Source organism: Convolutriloba macropyga, chromosome 3 (genome assembly GCF_964194025.1).
Source record: "Convolutriloba macropyga chromosome 3, txConMacr16.3, whole genome shotgun sequence".
NCBI lineage: Eukaryota > Metazoa > Xenacoelomorpha > Acoela > Convolutidae > Convolutriloba > Convolutriloba macropyga.
The window spans coordinates 41475379-41502789 of NC_134470.1; the positions used below are offsets into that span (position 1 = coordinate 41475379).

The window sequence follows — 27411 nt, forward strand, 5'->3', positions numbered from 1 at the left end:
CTTAGTTGATGGCGGAACTAATCTGTCAAAACTCTTCGATTTAGCTATATTTCAAAGAAAAAAAGTCTGGCTAATATTTTTCGAAATGTCGACCAAATGTTGACCATCAGTTGAAACTTAACAAAATCATGACTGCTATGCAATTATGTTTGTACGATTTGGTCAAGTTTTCGTTGCGTAGTTTAAGGGTATGTGTTAGATATGTGCTCAAAATCGAAGAGCCGACTGTTCAAGAAAGTTGATTTTAACCGCAATACCAGAAGCATTAGTCCAAGCTCTACAAAATTCCTTCAAAAGAAAGTACCGTAGATCGAGAATACTTAATTACATTATTAAGCAGAGCCAATTGGAATTGAATTTTGTATCGCCGTTGCTTTCGAAAATGAAATCCATAAACTGAAATATTTTATTCTCATGGTACCCGTTGAATCATGCCAAATTGTACCTTGATAAATTTTCCTTGATAACATGAAATCAGGCACCCTACAATGTAGAGTGCCAGATTTCATTTTCGGCATCAAAATTTGCAAAAAAAATATATTTTTTATTTTTGACGTTGAAGATAGAATTTTTTCGAAGTTCAATTTGAGTTTATATATATATATATATATATATATATATATATATATATATATATATATACATATATATATATATATATATATATATATATATATGTATATATATATATATATATATATATATATGTATATATATATATATATATATATATAGCGTCTTTCTTGTTGATCAGATCTGTGCTGGATGCATTGGTCACCACGCTGACGTGTTCTTACTGAATGTGTATCTATCAGAACTGTTTGGAAAATGAAGCAATAATTGTTGACCAAATGTAGACGTTTTGCTATGGGTCCTATAATTTTGCCACGTAAGGGCTGTGCAGGATCCTCTCCATAAGCTGCTGTGCTGCCTTCTGTTGTGGCGTATAAGTTATTGCGTCAGCTAGTGTCCCCTGGCAAACTCAAGCTACAATTGACAGGGGGAACAAACGGAAAAGATTTATCTTTTAACTCATTTCTGTATCTGTTCCTAACTGTATTCTACGGCACGCAAGTCTATTTTGCAGCTATTCCTGCAATCTGCCGGCTATGTTTTTACTAAATAGTTAGGCGATGGTTTCGAAAATATATGATGCATTAAAAAGGTGTCCTCCTATGCTCTGGAAAGTGCTCGGTATGTAAGTTGCTAGATGTTTTATCGTTAAAACTGCGTTATGGGCACGGAGTTTTGGCAATTACTTTGTTAGAAGGAAATGTTATTGCATTTTAGCCCAACAGAAGACAGACGTTTTCTGGGAATAATTCCCGCCAATCAGGAGAAGACTGATGATGGCATATTATGTGTGGGAGTAGTGGATGGTCATGCGGGCTACAAGTGTGCGCAGGCTGTGAAGGGGAGGCTACTCCATTACTTATCATCTGCAATTCTCTCACAATACAACGCATCAGCTCTCAATAGGACATTCCCTGATATCGAGAACTTATGTTAGTCAAAATGCTGTTCTTTGTCCCCTTTCAACATCTCTTTTAATAGCCGCACAAAGCCATAGCTGAGGCTATTATGGTAACTCTCTGCAGAGCTATTCTAATAGGAGTTTCCTACTAATGTTTAGGTTCCGTGTGCAGTTTTTATGTTTCCTTTTCAAATATTTTCTTAAGTGTTTAGGTTCGCAAGCGTCCGGTATTCTGCTAAGATGAGAAAATTTCGCAAGTTCTGAGGATGGAAAATAGCACTAAGTTTTACAAGAATCAATTGAAGAATGAATGAATAATTCGTGTTATGCATTTCGTATTTATACTTTTTATTTACATTTTTGTCCAATCAGAATTGAGTTCATTCTATTAATAGATAGTGAATATTTTTAATAGCCGCCCTCATCTTCTCAGCCGGCTATTATAGCGCTCCTATTTTTTTACAATTCAAAGAATTTGGATTGTATTGGGGCGCTGTCTTTTTTTTTTTAAGATCTGTTCACACATTTTCATGATTTTTGAAGTCAAATTGGAGTAGTGATTTTGGTCACGCCGAAACAGGAAGTGGAGCGAAAAAGCGAGTGGTTTTGCGGCGTGAAATTTTTTCGCTCTAAATTTCAAGTAGAGTGAGAAAACGGGGTTTGAACAAAGTTTCGCTTTCTCGCTAGTGGTTTTTTGTTCACATGCGGCAATTTAACTTTGATTTTTACAGTTTTTTCGATTTTTTGGATTGGATTTTTTTCTAAATGGTTTTCGTAATCCATTCATAGTCCGTTCTTTGTCTAGTTTTCTGTTTAGTCAATGAAAATTCTTTGAATTGTACGTCAGGACTTGTCCTGCTATGTTTTTTTTACTTCGTCGAATAAAAAAATGTTTCGCTTTACCTCATTTTGCCGCCTTTTCAACATTTTGCGTGAAATCTTTTTGACTTCTCTAGGCTAGTTTCTCTCTGCTCTCATTCTGCTAAAAGTGATTTTAAACATCAGTTGCTCAGCAAAGCAATTCAAAATGAACAGAGTCAGTATAAAAAATTGAAGTCAGAAATAGAAACGGGATAAACCCATAAAGCCCAATTTTAGATGCCCGCTATTTGAACGTCGTTCCTATAAATATTAGTTACCTCTCTCTAATGCTTATTGTTATTGATAGTAGCCCCTGTAGCCTCTCTCTAAGAAACAGAAGTATGTTCAACTACGAAATGCCATCAAAATAAATTGGACTTAAAAATGTTTTTGTACAAAAATCTTTTTTTTTTTCAATATCTTCTGTTATTTCAATCCCAATCATGCTTATTGGAATCAATGGCGGCTATTTTCCGGCAATCTGCCGGGTATGTTATAAGTTTTATTTGAGTCTGAGTCTTCATGCTCGATACTGCGGCCATCTAGAAAAGCGTTTAGCATGGGTTGGAAAACCCATTAACATGTGAGTTTGAGTTCTGGTTTTAAGTTGTGTCAAGTTTTTCTAGATCGAAAATGTTCAGTTGTGTGGCTTTGTTATGTGCACTTTTGTGTCAGTTTTGCTTGTGAGAGGATTCCTCGGAATGATTCTGTGGCAATTTGTTGCCAGTACAGTACAACTTCTGTCGTTGGGGATAGAAATGTGAGCTTTGTCCCCTTTCGTCTTTCTGTATGCGGTGAATGGGTGGAGGCATCTGGAGCCCAGGGGATTAGTTTTGCTATTATTCCTTGCGTAGCTGCATTGGCAATCTCGTTCTTAGTGTGATTAGGACGCCCAGAGAAGTCCATTAGCATTAGTTGTAACGTCAGTGAAGATTAGATTTGAGATGAACTAATGCAATTTTTTTGGGAAATGTGGTTAGAGTTAATTGAAGTGGTTCCCAAATGTCTTTTTTGATTAGATTTTGTGGGATCAGGAGGAAATGGACTGACAGAAATGGGGGAAATTTTAATGGGAACGGTGATTGTGAATCAAGGATTTGAATTTCAGTTGAATATTTAATACTTCGATTGACTGCTAGCGGTCACGGATTTTTGGTACACATTTGTTGGGGGAAGGGGGGGGGGGGTAGATTCTTTTAAATTGTGTTTGCTCGGTTTTATTTGGAAAGGGTTTTTTGGTTTTATTATTTGTCGAGTTTAGAATTATTATTTCAGTGAAGTATTTTGGCTCGACAATTAACTGGGTTAAAGGTGTCCAATATTCTATCGACACATCCAGAAAGGTTCGTTGTTTTTATAGTTTTAAAGTTTTTGTTTTCATTTGATACAATCTTTAATATGGCCTTGTTTAGGCGTACCCGGCAAAGAAGTGATCTATTGGGGGATGTACGTAAGTTTAAGGAGGAGTATCTAAAGAGGGGTAAGTTAATAGAACTTGGGTGGAAGGAAGTTCCATGGGTTGACGGATCTGGGTTGAAGAGTTGGCATCAATTAAGGGCTAAGTTAGTTGAAGAGGGGAGGGGGTCAATAGTAGGTGAAAACGGTTGGCCGAAGTTGCCGTTAGAGATTCGAAATGAAGAAATAGTCGGGATAAAGGAAGATTTTTGTAAAGAAGTAGAAGCGCTTGCTGATATAAATCAAGTTGAAAATTTTATCGCTAATATGCCGGCTTATCATGATGAATCACGCATATATGCTAAGGTATCAGCTTATGAATGTTTGTATGGCTCAGTCGGCTGGACATTTAATATTGAAGGAATTCTAAATGGAGAAGTTCCCTCTGACCTAGATTGTAATAGGAGAGATGCAATGATACAGTTTGGTCCCTGGTGGACACGATCATATATAGAAATAGGTGGGAGTGATAGTATATCAAAGACAATTGTAGGAGAAAAACTGTTTCTCCTTTGTGGGAGCTACACGACGTCCATTGCATTTGATAATGTTGTAGGAACACCCCAGTATTTCATGGAATTAGTTAGACGTGGTCCTAAAGCTAGTGAGCTGCCGAGTGACATTTGGTTCTATATATCAAATAAGTCTAGTGTTTTATGTCAGCCATCACTCTGTGCTCATGTTGTTTTAACAATGTCATTGGGAGTCTCCCTAGTTACTGGCTGGGAAGCACATGACTTACGAAATTCAAGAGTTGCCCAAAGGACATTTACTTCATTTGGGTTAGGGGCTCGAAAGGGAGTTGTTGAGAAAATTTTGAAAGACAAAGGCAAGGAATCTGCTTTAGAATGGGCATTAAAGAGAGATAAGGACGTCGGTGGCTCCTCAGATGTTACGGAACATATACAATCTTTAGTAAAGAATGAATTCACTATGACTAAGAGACCATATAAGAAAAGGATTATGTGGGGGGGGGGGGGTGTGCGTAAGTCTAAGAAATTGAGTAAAACGGGAGACGTGGGCGAGCTAGAAGAAGACCCAATTGTGTACACTTTCCTGCCTCCAAAGGATCCTTCCAAGCTTTAACGTAAGTTTTAGTTTTAATAATTGGTTACGGCAGGTGTGAATTTTTATGAAAAAGTAATTGCCCGACCTTTTAAAGATTGTTATTCCGAGTTAAGATGGTGATATATGTCTACAAATATGGTTGAACAATAATAGTTTGATGCCAATTCAGGTGCAGAATAATTGTTTTTGAGAAGAAATCGATCTTTTTGTCAATTCGACGTACCCAATTTGATGTAGGGTATTCGTTAAAAAAAATAATTGCCCCCGTGTTGGGAAGTACTGCTTCAGAGTTAAAAGTAAGATTTTTTGGAAGAAATAAGTGTAATTAGTTAGAGTTTGATCTCAATTTACCCGCGGAACACTTTTTCCGGAGAAACATACACTTTTTTAAGAGCTTTTCTCTCACCTAATATGTTGTGCTGAGTGGTTTGAAGTGGTTGCTCGCGCTCTCTCATGCGGTCTTCGATGATTACAGAGGTCTAAGTAATTAGATAATAATGAGTACAAAAAGGTTTTGAACCGTAAAAAGATTTAAATGTATTCTGCTTTTTTTTGTAATTTTCTAATTTTTTGTTAAGAATTTTTAAAAGGAATATAATGGAATCTTGTTCAATATAAACACAAGGTTTACATCAAAATGCATTTTAGTGGGGAATGAGATTAGAATGAAGGGGTGTGAGGAGGGGCGGGTCGAAGTGACAGGGAATCATTCATTGTGTAGTTCGAATGTTGGTTCGAGGGTGTCGTTGCTAGGTTTTTGAGACTGTCGAGAACTTGTTGATAGTCTAAACAGCTGGGGCTAAAGGTGACCGTCTTTAGGGTGTAGCCCGGGTCAACAAATTCTACAAAAAGGGAAATGGTACCGTCATTGCGGAGAATGTAGTCGTCAAATGTAACTAGCATTGCTCGGCGACCATGACGCAAGTAAAGGTACATGGGGAAAGGGAGAGTTGTTGGGAAGTAACCTGCGTCATGGTCTTGTCGGTAAATATCCCAATTTATGAAGGGCGAATTTACATTATGGTTTAATTTACTCATTTTAATTGATATTTAATAATTCAAATTCCCCGTTTAAAAATTCCTCTGTGCTAAGTTCTATAAATGAAATAACGTCAATGCAGGAGGGAGAATTTTTTTTCAAAAATTACTTTGTGGGTGGTATTTTCGAACGTCGTTACCCAGAATACAATAGACTCGTCAGGAAATTTAACGTATTGATCAAAATAACATAGGGAAATATTAAAATCTATATAAAAATACATAAATAGAGTAAATCGTGTGGATATAAAATCAAAATATGGGAGAGTGTCTTCATAATGTTCGATTGAAAGAAATTCGGGGGTTGAGGACCTGGACATTAATGTGTTTGGGGATTTTTAGTTTGGGATTGTCTATGGAGAGGGAGGGGGTTGGCTGAAGGGGGAACTTGCAATTGGGGAAGGGGTTAAAGGCTCATCTGAAATAATTTCGTAGTCGGGGGATTCTGGGGTGTCGGGGATAGGCTCGGGATGCTGTGAGTGTTGAGGGAGGCTGCTAATAACTAAAGGATGGTGAAAATAAAATCAATGTTGGCGTTTTGGTTATTGTTATTTATACAGTTTTGGATTTCTGACCAAACGGGGGATGTGTGGTCAATTATGACAGGGTATGTGTGCACGGTTACTGTTTCGTTTATAATAAATTCCTGGCGTATATTAAGTTGGATGAGGGGTTCCTGGTGTAAGAAAAAGGAAATTCTATAACTGTCGATTGTGGCGTTGTAATGATTAAGGTAATGATTGGGTTTTGTATTTAAAGATTGGGTTTTGTATTTCTATGAAAATTTCGTAAATTGGTTCAGCCATTCAAAGTTTTGTTTATCCATACAATTTGGTAAATGCTGCTACTGGAGTCTGTTTTCTGCATTAAAGGAATAAATAGTGAAATAGCGCATTTCCCCAAATATTTTCGTTTTTTTGAAAATAATTCCCTGTCTTGTGATTGGTTGGTAATTCAAATTTCCATTTTCGCTGTAGCTTTGTTAATTCGTGTATATTTTTCATTTTTGGGGTCTGAATTGTGTTGCATTTCACACATTCGCTTCCCCGTGTGAGGTTAAAACTGTATTTGATTTCGTTTTATTTAAAGTTACTTTTGTTTGATTCTGTTATGTGGCAGGTAAGTTGATTTATCATTTTTCTCGGTTGTTTAGAAGTGATTTCTTGGTTGTTGTTTTGTTACTTGAGTTTGATGGTCCCTGATGTCCTCCTTTTGGATTTGAAAATCAAAGAAACTGATAGGTCTGCTTTTGCTCGAATATTAGGAATACCGTTGTTGCTAATTCTGTTTCGCGTGTTTTTCCGTTGGTTTTTATATTTATGCTGGACTGCGATTATTTAGGCACAAACATCTTTAGCGCTTGAGCTGATAACTAAGCCGCGTTTTGGAGGCTGATGAGATTAGCATTGTAATGTAAGAGTTTTCTTTTTTTTTTCTTTTGTTAAGTTTCCTGTTATTTTAGTTTTTTCCCAAATTTTGAAATAGTATATTTGAGGAAAGACTTAGGAAAAATTTTAAGCCGGGTTCCACGAGGAGCCCGGGGATCCGTTATTCTTTTTTTTCAGTCCGAATTTTGGGCTGAAAGTTTGAGGGTCGTAGCTCTTCTAGTTTTCGAGATATCGCACTTTAAAGTTGAAAATTTTTTCGACACTTGTAATTTTTTCCAAAATTAGTCTTCCCAAGGGAAAATTTCTGGACTTAGGCGTTTTTCTTCAAATTTTTTGTTGCGAAAAAAAAATTTTTTGTTTTTGTATAAAGAAATTTTTTAATTCTTATTAAACACTTCCGGTGTTCATGGTTCTGATTGGGTACGCCACGTAATGGGTTGGTAGTTTTGGTTGTGCATGTTCTGGTATATGAGTGTAAATTGGCTGAGAAGTGACTGGCGGAGGTCTGTTAATATGTTCAATCGTTAGTGTTGGCTCTTCCGATCTTTTCAGTCGTTTGATGTAGTCCCTCAAAAAGACGTACTCGTGTGCTATCGTTGTCCTGCGGGGTGTCAAATTCGTTTTTAATTTCCAAAGGCAGAACAAGTGAATATTTATGTAGTGGATGTTCAGGATGCTCTTGTAGATATTCATAGTCATTGATTGCAACTACTTGCACTGGCTTCGTTTTGATCTTTCTCCCTTCGTGTGTTATTCGGAAAGGAAACCTGCGGTATAGTTTTGCCCATTTATGTAATAAATGTGAGTATGTGAGATGCAGAAAAACACTTATCAGGAATGAAAGGAATCCAAATAGTAGTGACATCTGCCACGGAATGTATTCTTTCAGTCTGTTTTCAAGCTTGGGCTTCAGTGCTTGAATTTTCTCCAGAATTGGTTGCGCTATCTTTTCGATCGTTTGTTTGCTGGTTCTTCTTGAATCAATTTGTTGGAATTGTGGCTGTATGTGATGTAGAATTTGAATTTGTGCTTCTGATCTTGATGAGAAACTTGGTAGTTCTTCAAGTGGCGGTAGGAGGTTAAAGATGGTACTTATTGGGTCAGGTAATTGAAAGTCAAGTCGTGTTGCCGGTACCGAATCGCAAGCTGTAAGATCTGATCGTAAATGAATGTTTGGTCCACGTAGTTGTTTTCCACATCCCAGTGTTATGATGCAAACTCCAGGATGCTTCCGAGACGGCCATGTATTTGGCTTCTAGACGCCAAACTAATGCTTTGCCTGTATCCCCGTCTGGCATGGGGATGGGAATGGCATGGAGCACATTCATAACTGTGCTCTTTGATGCCATCGGTATGGCCAGTGTCAGGATCAGTTTTGTGGCCTGTGACCAATTTTGTCTCATAGTACGAGAGAATGTCTTGAATTGGTACGGCAAGTGACAATCGGTCCTGTAGCCCATTTTGTTGTAAGTGTACCATTGTAAGAATTTCATGGAGCTGCTGACGAGGTACCAGCGACATAGGTAATAGCTGTTTCATGAGTCGTGTTAGTGAGTTCAGAACATTAATTCTAAAGGTGTACAGAGCTGCTCTGTAGGTTTTAATGTTCTCCAGAATTGTCTGAAAGATATTGCTTAAGACAAGACTGTGTTGGTTTATTTGTTCGCGTACATAAAGGTATTGTAGGCAGTTTCTCATATGGTGGACATTCTGACGGAGCGCAGTGAACTGCCCCTCTGCTAGCTCCCAGTTCCTGTTTTGGGTTTTAATTATCTCATCCTGCGCCTCTTTTATTGCTTTAAGTTCTCCTGAGACTACAAAGAATTTTTCGTTCTGTGAAGTTGTTATTTGTTCGACATGTTCTGTCAGGTATTGGAGGTAAGCCATGGCTTGTCTGATGTTTTCTTGGTTTCGTTTTACCCGTTTGTCGCATCCGCCAAATACCGATTTGATAAAGCACAGGAGTTTGTCTCCTGCGCCAATTCCAATTCCCAGAACTGCAGCGGCTGCAGCTGCAGCGGCTGCTGCCCTTGGTTTGCGAGAAAAAGTTGTATCAGTTGCGGCGTGTGAGCGGAGAAGTTGTGACATTTCTATTTTTAAGGATTCGATATCCTGCTGTGCGAGTTCGTTTTCCATGATAGCTTGTTTTGCGATCCATTGTAAGCCAGATGTTGATTCAGTCATGTTGGTATAATTGAGTGGGCAACCATAATTCTTTGAAGTCCACATGCTTGCCAGTTCTCGAGTGAGATTTGTAATTTTCGACTCTACTGTTTTATTGTAGACTGGGTAAGGGATTAGGATTTCTGTCTATACAAATTTTTCTGTTAAGAGAATTTTCTGATGTAAGTTAAAAAGTACGCCATCTTTAGTTGCCACTGCCGGCTGGTTACTTGAGGTGGTTTGAATATTTGTCAATAAGTAAAGTAGGAAGCAGGCTATAGCTTGTTCTGGAAGGTAATTGAACATGGTTTATGAATGGGGTTGTTTTTCGAGTTGAGAATGCTGCTTTTTCCGAAGTGGGTAAAGGTGAAGAATGATTTTACTAGTTATTTTTGTCGTTTATATAGTGAATACAAACGATTGTCATTGGGCGAGATAATAGCCAATAAGAAAGGAGCAGTAAAGTAATGACGTCATAGTAAAGAATCTTCTGTATCCGTTGCGTAGTCCAGAGTTTGATGAAGATTACCGTCAATTTGCTGCCTATGAAGAGTTAGTGGAATGACCCGCCTTCTGTTTGTTAAAATTGGACCTAGGTCTATTAATTCTCTGGGAGGTACCCTATGCTTTAATGGCGATGAGTGCCTAGGACCTTGGAAACTAATGTCTGAGTCAGTTTCTGTTGTTTCGAATGCTGGATCGTCGTACGATGCTACCTCGTTATGTTCTTGGGAGTTGGTTACTGCTGATCCGATTGCTGAGTTTCGTAGAGAAGTTGTCTCAGGCAAGTTGTTTCCATCTTCCATTCCTTGTGTTTGTTCAGTTGCATCATTGTTTTGGGGCATTGAATTGTTGGTTTCCGCAGAATTGAAGGTATCATCGATGTTTCCCGAGGCTATTGAGAAATAGAACTCAAGCGAGGACTCGGTGTCACTAGTGCTAATTTCTATATCGCTATTTTCTGCATCACTGAAAGCAATGGAGTGGTCAGGGTCAGGGTAATGACTGAGTGGGAAGTAAGTGATCACTTTCACTTGCGGATCTTCTTCGGAAATTTGTAGGCTGTTATATACTGAGTGCTCTCTTGCCAATGCAAGGTGGTCGCTTCGTCTCAGGTTGTAGGGCCTTTGTGAGCCAAATCGGGCATCTGTTTGAGGGAAATTACTGTTTGCAGAAAAGACGTAGTCTCCCACATCTATTGTTTCTGGTGTTTCTTTCTTCAGACGGCACTGAGCCTTCCACAAAGAATTTATTTTCGTCGTATATAGTGTCTTGTTGTATTTGTTGATGGTTTGTTGGCGGTTCTTGTGTTGAGAAGCTCGCCGTTTGTACATTTTGATTGAAACTGATTGATCTGGTTTCTGGCACTGTTCTGGGTAGGGTCATTGCTTCTTGGTTGATGTGGTTCTCGATCTGGTTATCAAAGAACTGGGGTTCTCGTTCCTCTTCAGGGATTGAGGGATCGGCCTCAAAATTTCGAGGGTCGATTGATTCTAAGTCTTGGATTTCATTTTTGGTTTTATTGGTCGCAATCGCATTCTGTGTACACATTGTGTATAGTTTGTGTTAATTTTCCGCACAATATAGTCGGCATTTGTGAGTCTCTTCTCCACTCGGTACATAGGAATCCATCTGCTCTGTTGTTTGTTCATAGTTGCGATTTGTGTTGTACATTTTGGGTCCAAAATGAGGCAATAAGTTTGTTCTTTCAGAGGAGATGCATTGGCTTTCCTGTCGTAATATTTCTTGTATTTGAGGTATGAATGAATAAGATTTTCTTTTACGGAAGCGAATAGCGCAGTTGTTTTATCCTGGATTTCCTTTATGCAATCCGCTTTTGGCTTGTTTTGCCAAAGACGTGTGTTTTGAAAGCGTAGGTCGAGTGGGTTGACTGGCGTGCGTCCGTGAAATACGTCTGATGGTGTACACCCTATTGCTGGAGCGTAGGTAGTGTTGTGTATGAATACTGCAATATCAACGTATCTATGCCAGTCGGAAGACGTTTGGTTTTCATTGATTCGCAGAATTTGTTTGAGTTGGGCGTGGTTTCTTTCGAGTAATCCAATTGTTTGTGCGTGTTTCAATGTGCAGTGTTTGCGTTTGATCTCAAGAATTGTGGCGAGTTCGCTCATTAAATGTGACTTAAAAGCTGTCCCTAGATCGCAGATTATCTGTGATGGAATGTATGAATGTTTCAGGAAAATAGAAATAAGCGCTCGGGCTACAATGTCGGCGTCACCTTTCATCAGAGGTATTGCGAATAAGTATTTCGAGAAGACATCTATCCCGGATAATATGAAGGTGTACGGTGAAGGGTGCATTTTTCCGACAAGGTCGATGAGGAGTACATCTGCTGGAAAATTTTGTAAGGAAGACATTGGTTGTAGAGGTGGTCTCAGAGCTGCGGTGGGACTAGGTTTCGTTTGTAAACAAGTCACACAGTTTCTGATGTAGTCAGTTAGTGTTTCGGTGAAATTGGGGAAATAGAACCGCTTCCGAAATTCGGCTATGGTACGCGACACACCTTTATGTCCGCTCCAGACACTGTTGTGGATGCGGAAGAGTACTTCTTTTTGCAAGTGAATTGGAACACAGTATTGTTTGATGAAGCTGTTGCCTGTATGATTGTAGAACTTCCTGTGTAGCCCTCCGTCAAACATAGCGAGTCTTGGGTATTGTTTCAGGTACTTTTTCAAGTCTGCTGAGAGATATTGGGCGGTTGTTGGTGGGCCTGTTTCGAACCCAAGGATAACTCTTTTGATGTCTGAGTCTCTTGGTTGTTCGGCTCTTAGATTCAATGGCGAGTGGCTGGTTGTATCAAAGTCGTCCATTGGATTGTGTTCGTGTATTGCCTGGAGCTGCGCCGGTTTTATTTGTTGAATATGAACCTCCTCAATGATTTCTGTTTGATCTGTTTCGTTGACGGTCTGAAAAAGATAATGTTTCCTAGTATTTTCCTTGTATGCTTCGTGCAGGAGTGTATTAATTGAGTTGTTCGGGACTTCGGCGGTAGTGTCAATTCGCACTTCACTGATTGGTATCTTCGAGTTGATGCGAAGTGTGAGTTTTTCTTTCGGGTTTATGTGTATCTTGAGAGGTAATCTGCCGCAAGGTTGGCTTTTCCGGGGATATGTCCTAGTATTAATTCAAAACTCAATACGTGATCTAATGCGTTCCACAGCGTTGGTGGGATGATCTTTCTTTGAAAGAATCTGGTGACAGCTCTGTTGTCTGTCAGGACTAGTACTGATTTCTCGCATCCCCAAAGGATGTTCGCAAACATATCAAGGGTAAAATGAACGGCAAGAATTCATTCGCGTAGATTGACATCTTGAGTTGATTCGGTTTGAAAATACGTGAACCGAAATTTACAGGTGCATAAATTTTGTGTTCAGACGCTCCGTTTGTCGTTTGGGTGTAATCCTCGATCATTAATACAAATCCGGCTGCATAGAATGATGCATCGGCCATAATGACATATTGTCTATTGGTCATCGGTAGCCGTAGTGATATTTCACAGGCTGATTGTAGATCTTGTCAGTTTCTTTAACATTATGTTGTGCTCCTCGTTTATTTCAAAGTCTGTTTCTTTCTTGAGTAATCTATAAAAAGAAGCAGCTTTTTTCCGAGCTCTGGTATGAAGGCTTTGTAAAAATTGAAGAAACCGATCATTCTTTTTGTTTGCTTAACATTTTTCGGCATCTTGAATGTTCTGAGGAACGTCACGATTTTCTGTTTGATGGGGGTCAAACCCTCTGAAGTTATCGTGTTCCCCAAGAACTGAATTTCCTTCAAACCGAAGGTGCATTTATCTGTAGCTAGCTTCATTCCTGATTCTCTGATGCACGTGAAGACTGCTGATAGTTTTTCCAGCATATCTGGGAGATCATGAGCACCTACTCCTATATCGTCTACATATTGAAAACATTTGTCAGCGGTAATTACGGGGTCAAGATTCTGTCGCATGAAGGAGCTGAATGCGCTGACACTTCTGCTCAGTCCTTGTGCTAATCTTTTAAATGCGTAAGTTCGCGATGCAAAATTGAAAGCGAGCAGTTGGATAGATTGCTCGTCGGCCATTGGCACGGAGTAGTATCCGTGGCTTCCGTCCATTTTGCAAAAGAGCTTTTGGCCTGCAAGATGGCTTCCTGCGTCAGCCAGTGTTGATATTGGGAAATTGTTGTTGTTATAGTCATTTCGAATCAAGTGGTTGATTTTACGCAGATCTATTAATATTCGTAGTTTTCCATTTGGTTTTCTTTTCGCGAAGATTGGTGATGAATATCTACTGAATGGCAACGTTGTAATCACGCCGTAGTGTTGTAATAAGGCGAGTTCTACTAGGAGATCGTTTTTGAGGTGTATGGAAACTCTTTGGGTTTTTGAATATACTGGTCTATCAGTATCGGGCGTCAGTTTTACTGAGAATTTTGAGGTGTAGCCAATGTCAAGGCGATGTCTTGTAAATATATTGTCGAATTCCAATAATATATCCTCTGTCTTCTTCTTTTCGTCGTCTGTTAGGACACTTCCGTGCCAGTTAAAGGATTCCAAGAATGTTTTTCGGTCCTCTACATTATCCAGTGGTCGAATGGACTCTCTCTTCTTGAAGCGAATGAGTTCTTCGTAAATCCGTTTTTCTAGTCCTGTGAGTTTGGATGGATCTTCAGTTGTCTCTGGGGTTGGAAACCAATATTTTGCGTTGTGGTTAATTGTGATGTGATTTAGCTGGCCCTTCGCTACTTTCTCAATATGTTTCGATATGGTTTTTGTTGTCTTTGAGAAATTATCTGTTTCCAGCAACTTGGGCTCTAATGGGATAAGATAGCGAGCTTGTTCGGGTGTGATTATTGTGAAGGTTGCAGGTAGTGTGTTTCTTTCGATTGTGATCGGTACCTCCGTTGTGTTGATAGCCATTAGTTGAATTGGTTTGTCCTTTAGCATTTTGTTTATCGTACTCGTAAGGCAGACTCCTATGTTTTCGAGTTTTGTTGTAGGCTCTACTATTCTAATTTGGTGATCTGCTTCTAATGGTTGATAGGGCATGAGTTCAATCATTTTCTGTTCGTCGGGGTTAATTATAACTCGAGTGGTTGTTTTAAGATAAATTTTACGCTTATTATTGAATCGTTTCGATGTTTTTGAGCCTGCCGTCTGCATCAAATTCAGCTGAAATGTGAATTCAGGGAAATGTAGATAGCGGTTGTTGGCGTCGATTGTTATTTCATTTTTGTCGAAAATAATATGCCGGAGAGTTTCTCAAAAACCATAAAGTCCTCTGTGGGTTCTAAATGGCCAATTTTGAATGTTAAATTTGTCGTGAATAAGATTTGAGACTGATGCATAAACGCTGTGGAGACGGTAATTTCCAGTGGTGCCTTTTTTATGGGTTTTTGCGTTAGATGATTGTAGATTTTATCAAAATGTTTTCGTGACATAGCGCTACTAAATGCTCCAGTGTCAGCTATGACTTTCATTGTAATTGAGCCTAATTGAATAGGAATTAGAAAAACGTTTGTTATAGCTAGTTGTACAGTAAGAAATTTTTTGTAGAAAAGCATGCAGGCTATTCAGTTTTTTGGCTGTCTGTTGAATGGCATTGTTGCGTCGCGATAAGGTGGTTGCCTCTGAGTGCAATCACGTGCGGTATGCTCGTTGCTTGCGCATATCCTGCAAAAAGTTCGCATTGGCGTGGGAGATCGTTGTCGCTGGTTGTATTGTTGACTTTGATTGTTGTATCTGCTTATCGCGTTTGTACCTCTTCCTCTACCTCGATAGAAAGGGCGGTTTTGATAACCTGAGAAGCTTCTATTTTGGTTTGGCGTTCTGTATGCTGTGTTATTTCTGTTTTAGTTTGTGAAAGGCTTGTTAAATTTGTTCTGGGTGGTGTTCGGCCATCTTGGTGGTGTTGTTTGTGAGACTGATGCCGGAATTGAAGCTATTCCTGCTGCCATTATATTTTTTTTGGACCGCTTGGTTAAAGGCAGAGTTTTGAGAGCTTGTTAGTGAGTTGAAGGCTGTGGTGTGTGCTGGCTCTGGGTTTAATTGGTCTATTCGAAGTCGTCTTTTGACTATAGAGCATAAGTCGTTTACTCCGACATTGTCCAATTCTCTGAGAACTTTTTTGTATTTGAAGGGCATCCCCTGTATAAATTGTTCTCGGATTCTTCTTGTCCGCTCGTCATTGCGGTCAATTCCGGCACCAACGTCATCGACGATTGCTAAGTTGGCAAGCCGCTGTAAGTCAGTTAGAAAATCGTCTGTTTGTTCCCTCACGGTATCAAATTTTCTGCTCTGTAAATCTAACTCAAAATTACGCCGTTGGTCTGGACCTGAGTAGCGGTTGCGTAACTGTTCTAATGCGTCATCAAGGGCGTTTCGTGTGTTTTCTGGTAAGCGTAGATAATAGTTTAATGCGTTTCCGTCGAGGTGTAAATGTAGGTATCGGGCTTGTTGGTTATGATCCGCCGGAATTCTGGCAACTGCTATGCTTGCTCTCAAAAGACCTTCAAATTGGTCCCAGTTTTCGTTGGGTAGCCCGGCAAAACGTTTGAGCGATACGTGTGGTGGGTGCGGCGCGGCCATATTTGTTGTTGTTTTTTATGAGTGAAAAGAACAATTCTCCTGTTGATCTTGTCCGTTTGTTTTCAATCGACAAAGTGGGCAGGTCTGGCGTATTGGTTTATGTGAGGTGATTAAGTTGGTTTTTCCTGTATTAGCTTTTATGAGTTCGTGTATATCACCTTCTGGGAGTTTAAGTTTTGTTGAGTTTGATTTATTTTTAATGATGATTATTCCATACCTCTTGGAGATCGGTGGAACAATTTTGACATTGGGGAGTTGTAAAACGGCATCCAGAATTTGCTTGTTTTTGAGTGATAAATTTCCCAAAAGTATAAACATTAGTTTGAGATAAACCTGAATTTTAAGACAATTGTTTTATGAAGCTTCAGTTGTGATAATTTTTCTGATTCCGTTTCTTTCGTGTTGCAGAATGACGCTCTTGATCTCTGTCGCCATATGGTAACTCTCTGCAGAGCTATTCTAATAGGAGTTTCCTACTAATGTTTAGGTTCCGTGTGCAGTTTTTATGTTTCCTTTTCAAATATTTTCTTAAGTGTTTAGGTTCGCAAGCGTCCGGTATTCTGCTAAGATGAGAAAATTTCGCAAGTTCTGAGGATGGAAAATAGCACTAAGTTTTACAAGAATCAATTGAAGAATGAATGAATAATTCGTGTTATGCATTTCGTTTTTATACTTTTTATTTACATTTTTGTCCAATCAGAATTGAGTTCTTTCTATTAATAGATAGTGAATATTTTATAAGTTTTATTTTAGTCTGAGTCTTCATGCTCGATAGCTATTATTGGCCTTCGCTTGATTTTTACGACTCGAAGACGAGTATTGTTTTTCTATCGGTCTTTTGATAGCTGCAAAGTTAAGATGTGAGGTGCTCTTGTTTTTTACGACTGGAAGAAGAGTATTGGTTTTGTTACCGGAAGTGCTATTCGTTCCGAAGGCGTTTATACCTAAAAGCGTTAGAGTAAAATTGCCTTGTGAAATTATTTTTTTTCTGAGCGAGAGAAATTTTTTGATCATGGGATTTGATCAGTGAATGACTTTGAAAAAACGTTTTTTGACAGAATGCGGCATATAGATAACCATTTTTAGCCAGTATAGTTTTTTTAATTGCCCGTATAGTTTTTTTAATTTTTTTTAATAGCCATATAGTTTTTTTTAAGGGCTCTCAAACGAAGTTTGTAGCAATTATATTAGTCATGTTGGTCCTTTTTACGCGATTTTTCGCTTGATAGATTTTTCGTATGACCCATTTGACTTTCCGTCCTCAACCCCCCACCCCAATCCCCACCCCTGCACATCGTTCAAGCCGTAAGTACCCTGCGCAGCCGAAGAACTTCTCCGACCGTTGACACCACTCTCCACTGTTGCTACCATCCCCCCCCCAGGTGCACACCTCCTCAACCCGCTGCAATCACCTCACACACCTTCAATTAAGTTAAAGCTAGCCTCACTAAACCATGGCTAGCTACTGACGAATACAACCGCTCGCCGGTCGTTTGAGAGCAATTTGCTGCGACGTTAGTCGGTTGTTTCGTTCAATTGGCCTAGTTTTTTTGCTATGATTTAGTTTCTTGTAGAAATAGTTTTTATTAGAAGCTGAGTTAATATGTGAACCTCTGAAATTCATACCAGTGTTTTTAACAGTCTGATAATGCGTTTGAGTTCTAATTGAACACCTGTTTTCCCAATTTTGTTAATTCATTTTTGGGTTTTTAAAATTTGTTCATTTTTGGATCCTAAAGTGGATTTTTTTGCTGAAAATCAATGCATTTGGCAACTTACTTTTGATATTTCATGCATTGAATGTCTCTCTGTAACATGCGGTGTTTTTGTTTTATAGAATTGTACACATGATTGCCCGATTTCGTCAGTTTTTTTCCAATTTTGGATTCGGTTACTAGAAATTTTTTTTGCATCGCCAGGCATCCAAATTACCGTTTACTAATATTTGAATGAGTCTGTTGCGTTCAGTATTTGAAATTCTGCAAAGATTCTTCATAGGAAGTTTTGAAAATTTTTTGACAATTTTTTTGCAAGATATTTATTTTCTTTTTCAAATCCTTGAATTTTGTTTCTACATTCTAAGCTGTACAGGAGGACAGCTATATAATTTTATGCCAAATAAGGAAATGTCATTGTTTTTCTATTTTATTTTTTTTCAATTTGATTTTTAACTTTCACAAATCAATGACTAGTCTTTGTTTGTTCTTATTTTCGGCATTATAGCATTATCAGTCTATAATTTTACTGAGACGTCTAGTTCTAATCAGCTCTGCTTTTATCAGTTGTTAGAAATAATTATTCTAGCCTTTTTTATGTTTTTTGTGTTGTTTGCAATTGATTTTCTTTGACATAGTGCCGCACTGAGAATTTGTTTCTAATGCTATATAAACATTTTGACTGATAGTTACTTTTTACGAATACTTTTGGGGCGTTTTTCGTTTGAATTGCATTCTATTTCTTGTGAATTTATTGGTAATTGAGTTAAAGCCTCATGCCTGAAGTTCTTTATTACAAAGGATGCAAGTTTCTGTTGCTTTAAAGTTTTCTCTTTCTATACAATTTGACAAAACAAGTGAGAAATTTTACACATTTTTCTCCTTTTCTTCAATAATAGAGACGTTTGTGAGCTCATTAAGGCTTAGTTTATATTTTGTATTTTGTTTTTCTTTTTATGGGTACTTCTACTACAAGAAAAATGAATTGGATGTTCCTAATTTTTCATTTTAATTTTTTCGGCAATTTTTTGCTCTTTCACTTCCTCTTTTGCTATTTGACTTAAGACTTTTCCTCTATTTTGATGGGCTCTGCAGGGAAGTATTAGCTATTTAAAAAGCGAGTTCTTTCGGATGATACGACTTCGAGGGTCGGCTGACCTCGATGTTCTTTGTTCCGACGTCTGACGCTCTTTTTTCGTTGTACATTTGTTCACACAGCAAGGCTGAAAAATTCTAAGTAATGCAGTAGACTCCCCCTTCACAGTCTGCGCACACTTGTAGTCCGCATGTGGCGATGATGGTTTGGCAATTCATGCATTGAACACCTCTTTTTAACGTTAGGTCAATGTTCTATAAAAATGTTCACATATTAATTCAATTTTGGCTGTTTTTATCCCAGTTTCCTCTAATTTTTTAAAACCTTGTAGAAAATTTCTGTTTAATTTTAGCAGAAAATTTCTTCCTTTAGAAAATTTCTTCAATAGAAAACTTCTAACTTATGTAGAAAATGTCTTTCATTGCACAGCCAGAGATTTAATTTTGATGTTTATACATTTAATCTGTCAATGAAATGTTGCCTCTTAATTGAAATTTTGAAGATTTCTGCAAAATTTTTTAGTTTTTCTAATCTCTGTAATCTTTTTTTCCACTTTTTTAATATAGACAGAAGGTTGACTATTTAAAGTTTTTGAGACATGGTTGCTGAATAAATTAAACTACTTGTTTTTCTATTTCAATTTTTTCAGCTTGATCCGGTATTATTTCGGAATATATAAAGTAGTCTTTTGATTTCCTAGTTTTTTAAAATATGTCGGTGACATTTTTTGATTTTATCACAGATTTTTTTTATGTTTTCGTTTAGTTTCATTTAGTTCAGCAATTACTCTGTTTCCTTTTGCAATAGTTTAAGTTTATTCTGTCTGTTGTTTATTCAACATGAAAAATGTATCTTATCGGAATATTAATTGCTGTGACTTCAAAAAACGTTAGTGTTTCCGGAATTTGTGCCTTATTTTTTTGTTCAGTTCAGTTTTTTCCGAAGAATATTGCCGGACTTATGCTTTTCAATGATTCCTTTGGATTCCAGATTTCATTGCGGCGTTCTATGTTCATCCAGGAGTTTTCTCCTGACAATATTAGCAGCGTCTTAATGTTGTCCCCCCTTGGAATTGTGGCCATTTTTCAGCTTTGCCAAATTTCTTTCTAATACGGATTTTCGCGTTGTCAGGACTTTAGTTATTTCTTCCGTCATTCTTCTAATGTGGATGTTTCTTTATGAAGCTCTGAGCTGACGTCTCAGTGGATTCCTGAATTCTCCGGCTATAGTTTTAAGATCTGTTCTCATATTTTGATGATTTCTGAAGTTAAATATGAGTAGTGAATTCAGTGATGCCGATACAGGAAGTGTAGCGAAAAAGCAAGTAGTTTTGTGGCGTGAAAATTGTTTGCTGTAATTTTAAGGTAGTGCGAGAAAACGTTGTTTGAACAAAATTGCGCTTTCTTGCTAGTGGTTTTTTTTGTTTGTGCTGCAGTTTGACAGTGATTTTTCTTTTTTTCCTTTGAGCCGATTTTTTTGTAAATGGTTTTCCCAATCCATTCATAGTCCGTTCTAGGTCTGTTTGTTGTTTAGTCAATCAACATTTTTAACTTGTGTGTCAGGACTTGTCCTGCTTTGTTTTTTTTACAGGAAGTTGTTTCGTTCATGTGGCCTTTTAACCTAAGAGAATTTCAGAAAAGATGTCATGGTGAACAGATGTTTGCCAAGCGAGAGGTTTTTATATCTTCAGTCTATGACCGTTTGACTTTTAAAAGTTTTTTGAGAGAATTGCGCAAATGGATAACCGTTTTTAGCCATTTTTTGTCCATTTGGTGTAATATTTAGTTCACCAATTATTCTTTTTCTTCCTTTTTTCTATGGTTTAAGTCCATTCCGCCTGTTCTTTTTCCAACATGTGAAATGTGTCTTATCCCAATATTAACAGCTGTGACTTACAGTGTTGTGTTTCCTGAATTTTGCTTTATTTTTGTTTAGTTGAGTTTAGTTTTGAAGAATATTGCCGGCGTTCCAATTTTGCTTTCTAATGATTCGTTTGAATTCCAGATTTCATTGCGCGTTTGAATTCCAGATTTCGTTGCGGAGTTCTATGTTCTTCCGTGAGTTTTCTCTGGACAATATCAGCGGCGTCAAAATTTTGCCCCCTAGGAATTGTTGCCATTTTTCAGCGTTACCAGATTTCTTTCTAACAAATTGTTGCGTTGTCAAGATTTCACAGTACGTTTTCTCTCAAATATCTGTTGTAAGTGTTAAATAGGTGAGATGTTTTGTATTTTGTCTGAAGGATGTCATAATTGTTTTTATGCTACCCTGCATGATTGGTGTCAATGCTCAAATCTACCTAGTACATTTGTTTAAATGTACAAATATTTCAATCAGATCTCGTGAGGTAAAGAATAAATCTTAAAAGCGAAAGATAATGGTTTCTACTGAACTTATGATTGTACTGGTGAAATGTTGAGGCTTCGGGTTGCTTCCGGAATTCTTCCGGCTATGTTTTCTATTTCGTTTTTAAGTTTTTGTTACGACTATATGACGTCACAATAACTTCAAATCTGCTTTTTGTTCTTGCAATTCCGACTGAATTGCGTTTGTGACGTTATTTTTTCACTCCTAGTGGAGCAAGTTTTGTTTTTTTTCATTCGCATGATTAAGTTTTTGGTCACACGTGACTTACCTCACTCTAATTTTGACTTTTCTTTACTTTAATATAAAGAGATAAGCTCAAGTGATTATATGTCACTCTAAATGAAGGTTATTTAAGAGCAGCTAATAGAAGCAGCAAGATGTTACACAGATTCTTGATCAAAATATAACATCTCAGCTCTTAAGGTAAAGAACAATTTTTTTAGTCTCTTTTTTTAGACTACAGATCTACAAAGCGATCGCGGCTATTTTCGGGCAATATGCCAGCTATGTTAATGAAAATAAGCACCGCGTTGACTAATTTAGCGAGTTTTGCGGCACTACTATTGAAATTACTTTCTTAACTTTGCTCAATGTACTTCATTCGAATATTTAAAGACCGTTAACTATTGTGCTAAGTTTATCAAAATTAAACATGATCGTTTTTGCTGGTGGGCACTATTGTAGCACTATTTTGGATAACGTGGCTTCAAAGAAGTGTGCTTTTCAGTGGTTTCATTCAAAGTTTTTAGTACTTAAATAGTTAAACTTGGTGTAATTTAGGTACACAATGGACTCTACCAGGAGACTACGCTGACTCGATACTTGTAGAGGACCGTCATAGACAGTCTCTCTCCTCCTGGTTCTCTTCCTTACCTCCTGTCTCTTCTTTGAACAGTGGTACTCCTCAGTTACTTCCTGACACCCTCTTCAAGTCTGCATTTGAAGCTCTGGACCATCAAGTGATAGAAGATGCGATCGGAATTATCTCTAACAGGATGGATCGATACGATGTCGATGGTACGTGCTCTTTTTATGAAGCGATAATCAGCACAGCAGAATTTAACGTTACTTTACAATCACATTCAAAACCATCTCTGTTTTGTTTCAACTTGAAATTGTAAGTCTTTGGGCATAGTAGAGGGTTGTGTGGCTAGCCTAATTACGAGTTGTAGAAAATCCTGGAGCTTACGATTAAATTCGTGTCCTTTTATTTACTCTTTTACAATACCGAATTCATTAAAGTTGTGCACCCTTTTCTCGTCAAAATGAACTTTTTTGAACTCAGGGGAAAGTTGGCTGATTGGATAGGTTAAGTATTTCAAGTGATTTAAATTTTCGGCCGCCTTGAGTATTGACCGCAAAATTTTCGTACTTGGTCTGGTATTTTTCAGGCACAACTAACTCAAGCAAGTTTTGCTTTTGTATATTGACTAATGGCATTTGAAGCTATCACCTGTATGCTTAGAATACATAACAGTTTGTTTAGAATACCACAGAGCAACTCCAAGTAAATGCATCTTTCTCTTTCTTTTGTTCTGCTTTGTGTTATGAGACAGCTAATTTTGACAGTACTTTTTTCCGGAGTAGCTAGAAGTAATGGTGAATTGACTACCCTCACAACATTGCGTAATTGCGTGTTAGATATTTTTATAAAAAGTTACGTATTTTGCATATTTTTATAGCTGCGAAGCTGTAAGCTGAGCGTAGCTATATTGCGGTGCTCTTGGTTTTGTACAATTCAAAGAATTTGAATTGTATTGGGGCGCTGTCTTTTTACGACTCGAAGAGGAGTATTGGAGAAGTCCTTTTTTTAATCAATTTTATTGGAGTGATTTTTAAAGCGGGAAATGACACGCGTGAAAAAATTTGGAGTGATTTTGGCGCTGAACAAAAGTGAAGAGCGAGGCAAAAAGAGAGTGGTTTTTGTTCATACCGCTGTTTTTGAGAGAGCGAGAAATTGATGTGTGAAAAAATTTTCTCTAAGCGAGCGAAATTTTTTTGTTCACATGCGGCATTTTAAAGCAGTTTTTTTCCATTTATTTTGGTTAAGAGGTTTGGTTATGATTTTGTTTTGATTTTAGGCTGATTTCGGTAGTGATTTGAAGGTTTCTGGAAATTCATATTAATTTTATGATAATTCGGAGGTTTTTAATGTATTTTGCTGATTTTCGGGCTAATTTTTGCGTTTTTTTGACGATTATTTTGCTTTACTGGCTCAAATGGGTATTGAAGAAAACACTTCTACTTGAGCAATTTTATGATAACAATTGGTTACAGTTTTGTGGTTAAGAATCATTTTTTTGTTCAGAAATTTGACAAAAAAAAATGGCGAAAATTTACAACTATTTTTCTTAATTTTTTGCAGTTTTTAGTTTTTTTTTCTGTTTTTAGCTAAGTCTCTTTGCCTATTATGACTTGCCTATTGTTTTGTGAGCATCTGGATACCCTATTGGCCGAAGGGAATTTTTCTTTGGATTTATATGTTTTTGAAATATTAAAAAATTTAGTAACTTTTTCCAGTTTTTCAGTGAAAGTTGTTTTCATAATTTTAGCCTAAAGTATTTTTTCAATATCCACATAAGTGGTTTTTGTAAGTACTAGTTGTTTTGATGAAGTTATTTTGGCAGAGATAGTTTTTTCGGGATCTCAATTTATAACAAAATTTGATTAGATTTTTTATCATATTTTAACAGATTTGATTTTATTTTTTTTGTTTCATGACTTTGTTTCAAGATAATCATAAATTAGTGAAGGCACGTTTTGTTTGATAAGTAGTTGGATGGCGTTTAAATGGATTTTCACTTCGAGTCGTATCCGGAATTCTTCCGGCTATGTTTTTTTTTTAAGATCTGTTCACACATTTTCACGATTTTTGAAGTCAAATTGGAGTAGTGATTTTGGTCACGCCGAAACAGGAAGTGGAGCGATAAGCGAGTGGTTTTGCGGCGTGAAGTTTTTTCGCTCTAATTTTAAAGTAGAGTGAGAAAATGGTGTTTGAACAAAAATTCGCTTTCTCGCTAGTGGTTTTTTGTTCACATGCGGCAATTTCACTTTGATTTTTTACTGTTTTTTCGATTTTTTTGGATCAGGTTTTTTCTAAATGGTTTTCCCAATCCATTAATAGCTCTTGCTAGGCCTAGTTTTTGTTTAGTCAATGAAAAATCTTTGAATTGTACGTCAGGACTTGTCCTGCTATGTTTTTTTGTTTCGTCGTCTGACGCACTTTTTTCGTTTTACATTTGTTCACACAGCAAAGCTGAAAAAATAAAATTTTCTGAATGACTTCTTCCTCTCACTAGCGGCATTTGCGCGCGTGACGTCATTTCTCAATCGCTTTAGCGAAAGTTTTTAGGTTATTTGCGTGATTAGATTTTAATCATACGTGACCTCACTCAATAAAATGACTTTTGCACTTTAAAACTTAAGTTTAATTTGAATTTGTTTAAGGTCAAAGGAATTCCTATGTGCAGTAAAGCTCCCTAATAAGAGGCTTCTGTAGAATGAATTTTAACGAGCTTTATTAATAGCCGCACAGCGATAGCTGGGGCTATTATTGGCCTTCTCTTGGTTTTTTTTTTATTTCGTCGTCATGATTCTTGTTACGACCATATGACGTCACAGCCACTTTTTGTTCATTCGTTCATGCAATTTAACTGAATTGCATGTGTGACGTCATTTTTCGCTGTTAGTGGAGCGAGTTTTTTTGTTCATTTGCGTGATTAAATTTTTGGTCACACTTGACTTACCTCACTCTCAAAAATGACTTCCTCACTTTGAAATTGACTTTTATTTACTTTAATTCAAAGAGATAAGGTCAAATGGGTGTGTGTCACTCTAAATGAAGGTTATTTGAGATCAGTTAATAGAGGCAGCAGTAACTTATACAGATTTTTAATCAAAATATAACAGATCAGCCTTCAATGAAAAGACGAATTTTTTTCGTCTGCCTTTTTTACTGTTTTTTTTAGACTGCCAGTCTACGAATCTATTGCGGCTATTTTCTGGCAATCTGCCAGCTATGTTTAATTTATCGCTGAATGTTTTTTAGCTTAGTTGTTTGAGCGGCGTCGAGTTTTTTTTTCAATTTAGATCTGTATCTGTTTCTATCTCTACTATATGGCACGCAGGTCTATTCTTTCGCAGCTATTCCGGCAATCTGCCGGCTATGTTATAAATTATAAATAGTGTTCTTTTTAACGTATTTTACATAATTTTAAGCCGGCGTCAGCCTCTCAACGGCGCTCTCCCTTTTTTAATTCGTTTTTCTTTTTGATCAGGCTGTTTCAACTGAATGGATTTTAAATTCTGTCACGCATTGAATTACGCAATGTTGTGAATACGTTCAATGCCAAACGAGCAAAATCAATATCAACGGGATAAACAGATAACGCCCGTTCATTAAGTCATAGAGCATTAGGTTATCAAAGTTCATTAGTATGATTGATAGCTGACACTACTATTAGGCTTAACACCTTTAAGTTTAGAGGCTGAATAATTATAGTTTTAGAATCTAACTGAAACTGCTCTCCAAATTAGATCACTTCTGACACTGAAAAGAAAACAGAGAGAAAATTGGTTAATTTCTATCTCTTCTTTTTAGTAGCCGCTCGGCGATAGCGGCTTTTATTGGGGACATCGTGGTTTTCTTAATTCGTCGTCTCCATCGATGATTCTTACAACCTGACTTCTTGGAATTGACTTTTTCAATGACTTCAGTGATGTCTACTGCTTTGCAGTTAAACTTTGTATGCGTGACGTCATTTATGCTTTTAGGTCGATTGCGTGACTTACCTCGCTCAAAAAATGACTTCGGAGTTCACGTAATGAACTTTATATTTTATGAACATTTACTTGTTGAAGGTCAATAGTGTGCATTCGAATAGTGCCAAACGTATATACCCTAATTCTTGAATATTAGAGTCTGGTCAATCTGTCCACTTTATTTCTTTAGTTGTTTCAATTCACGGAAAGCCACAAGCGTCTATCGCGGCTGTTTTCCGGCAATCTGCCGGCTATGTTTTTCTTTTTCTGTTTCGATCCCGATGTGAATCACGCGCGTCAACGGCCGCTATTTTCCTGGAATTTGCCGGCTATGTCTTTTAACTGAAAAATAACTGATTTTTAGCATGTTTTAAAAATTATAAGTAGTGTATTTAACCATATTATAAAATATTTTTCCTTGTTTTTAATCTATAAAAAATACTAACTGAATTAAAAATAAAGTTTTGTTTTGTTTCAATTGAAATAATATATTTTATGATAGATCAGAAATTGACCAATATCTCTGATTGACCTTATCTTCGAATGGATCTTTAGCAATCTTGTGTTGTCCTTTTGTTGCTATATGTTTAAATGCTCTCAAACGAAGTTTGTACCAAATATATTAGTCCTGTTGGTCTTCTTTGTGCGGGTTTTTGCTTGACCGATTTTTTGTCTGATCTTTGACTTTTCGTCCTCAGAAACAATATAAACAGGTATCGCCAGGAGGTCATTGTGTTCTTCTTTTATCTTAATAGACTTTGAGTCTGCGATTCACTGAAACTGTTTTATAGACGTCAATTCATGGTGTGGAGGGCTGTTCGAGGAGTGGTTTTTCATCCTTGGTTTGATATTTTTCATGCACAACTAACTCAAGCAAGTTTTGTTTTTGAATATTGACGAATGGAATTTGAAACTATCATCTGTATGCTTAGAATACATAAAAGTTTGTTTAGAATACCCCAGAGCAACTCCAAGTAAATAGATCTTTCTTTTACTCTTGTTGTGCTTTGAGCTATGAGACAGCTGATTTTGAAAGTTCTTTTTTTCCGGAGGAGCTAGAAGTAATGGTGATATGACTACCCCCATAACATTGCGTAATTGCGTGTTATATTTTTTAATATAAAAAAAGTTTTTTTTGCGTATTTTATAAATTGGAACTAGTGTATTTTTTTTAACGTATTTTACCTTTCCTTAGCCGCCGTCAGCCTCTCAACGACTATTATTTAGGCGCTCTCCCTTTTTTAATTCGTTTTACTTTTTGATCAGGCTGTTTCAACTGAATGGATTTTAATTCTGTCACGCATTGAATTACGCAATGTTGTGAATACGTTCAATGCCAAAAGAGCAAAATCAATAGGAACGGGATCAACCGATAACGCCCGTTCATTAAGTCATAGAGCATTAGGTTATCAAAGTTCTTTAGTGTGATTGATAACTGAC

At 37.2% G+C, this 27411-nt stretch overlaps 1 protein-coding gene across 2 annotated transcripts in view; it reads left to right on the top strand.

Moving 5' to 3' along the window:
- Positions 1–27411, top strand: part of LOC142336209 (pyruvate dehydrogenase [acetyl-transferring]-phosphatase 2, mitochondrial-like) — a 107115-nt gene that overhangs the window by 64198 nt on the left and 15506 nt on the right. For both annotated transcript variants that reach the window (XM_075384869.1, XM_075384870.1), the window contains 2 exons: positions 1291–1505; positions 21991–22227. In XM_075384869.1, the coding sequence (XP_075240984.1) occupies positions 1291–1505; positions 21991–22227 (452 nt within the window). The remainder of the gene's footprint in view (positions 1–1290; positions 1506–21990; positions 22228–27411) is intronic.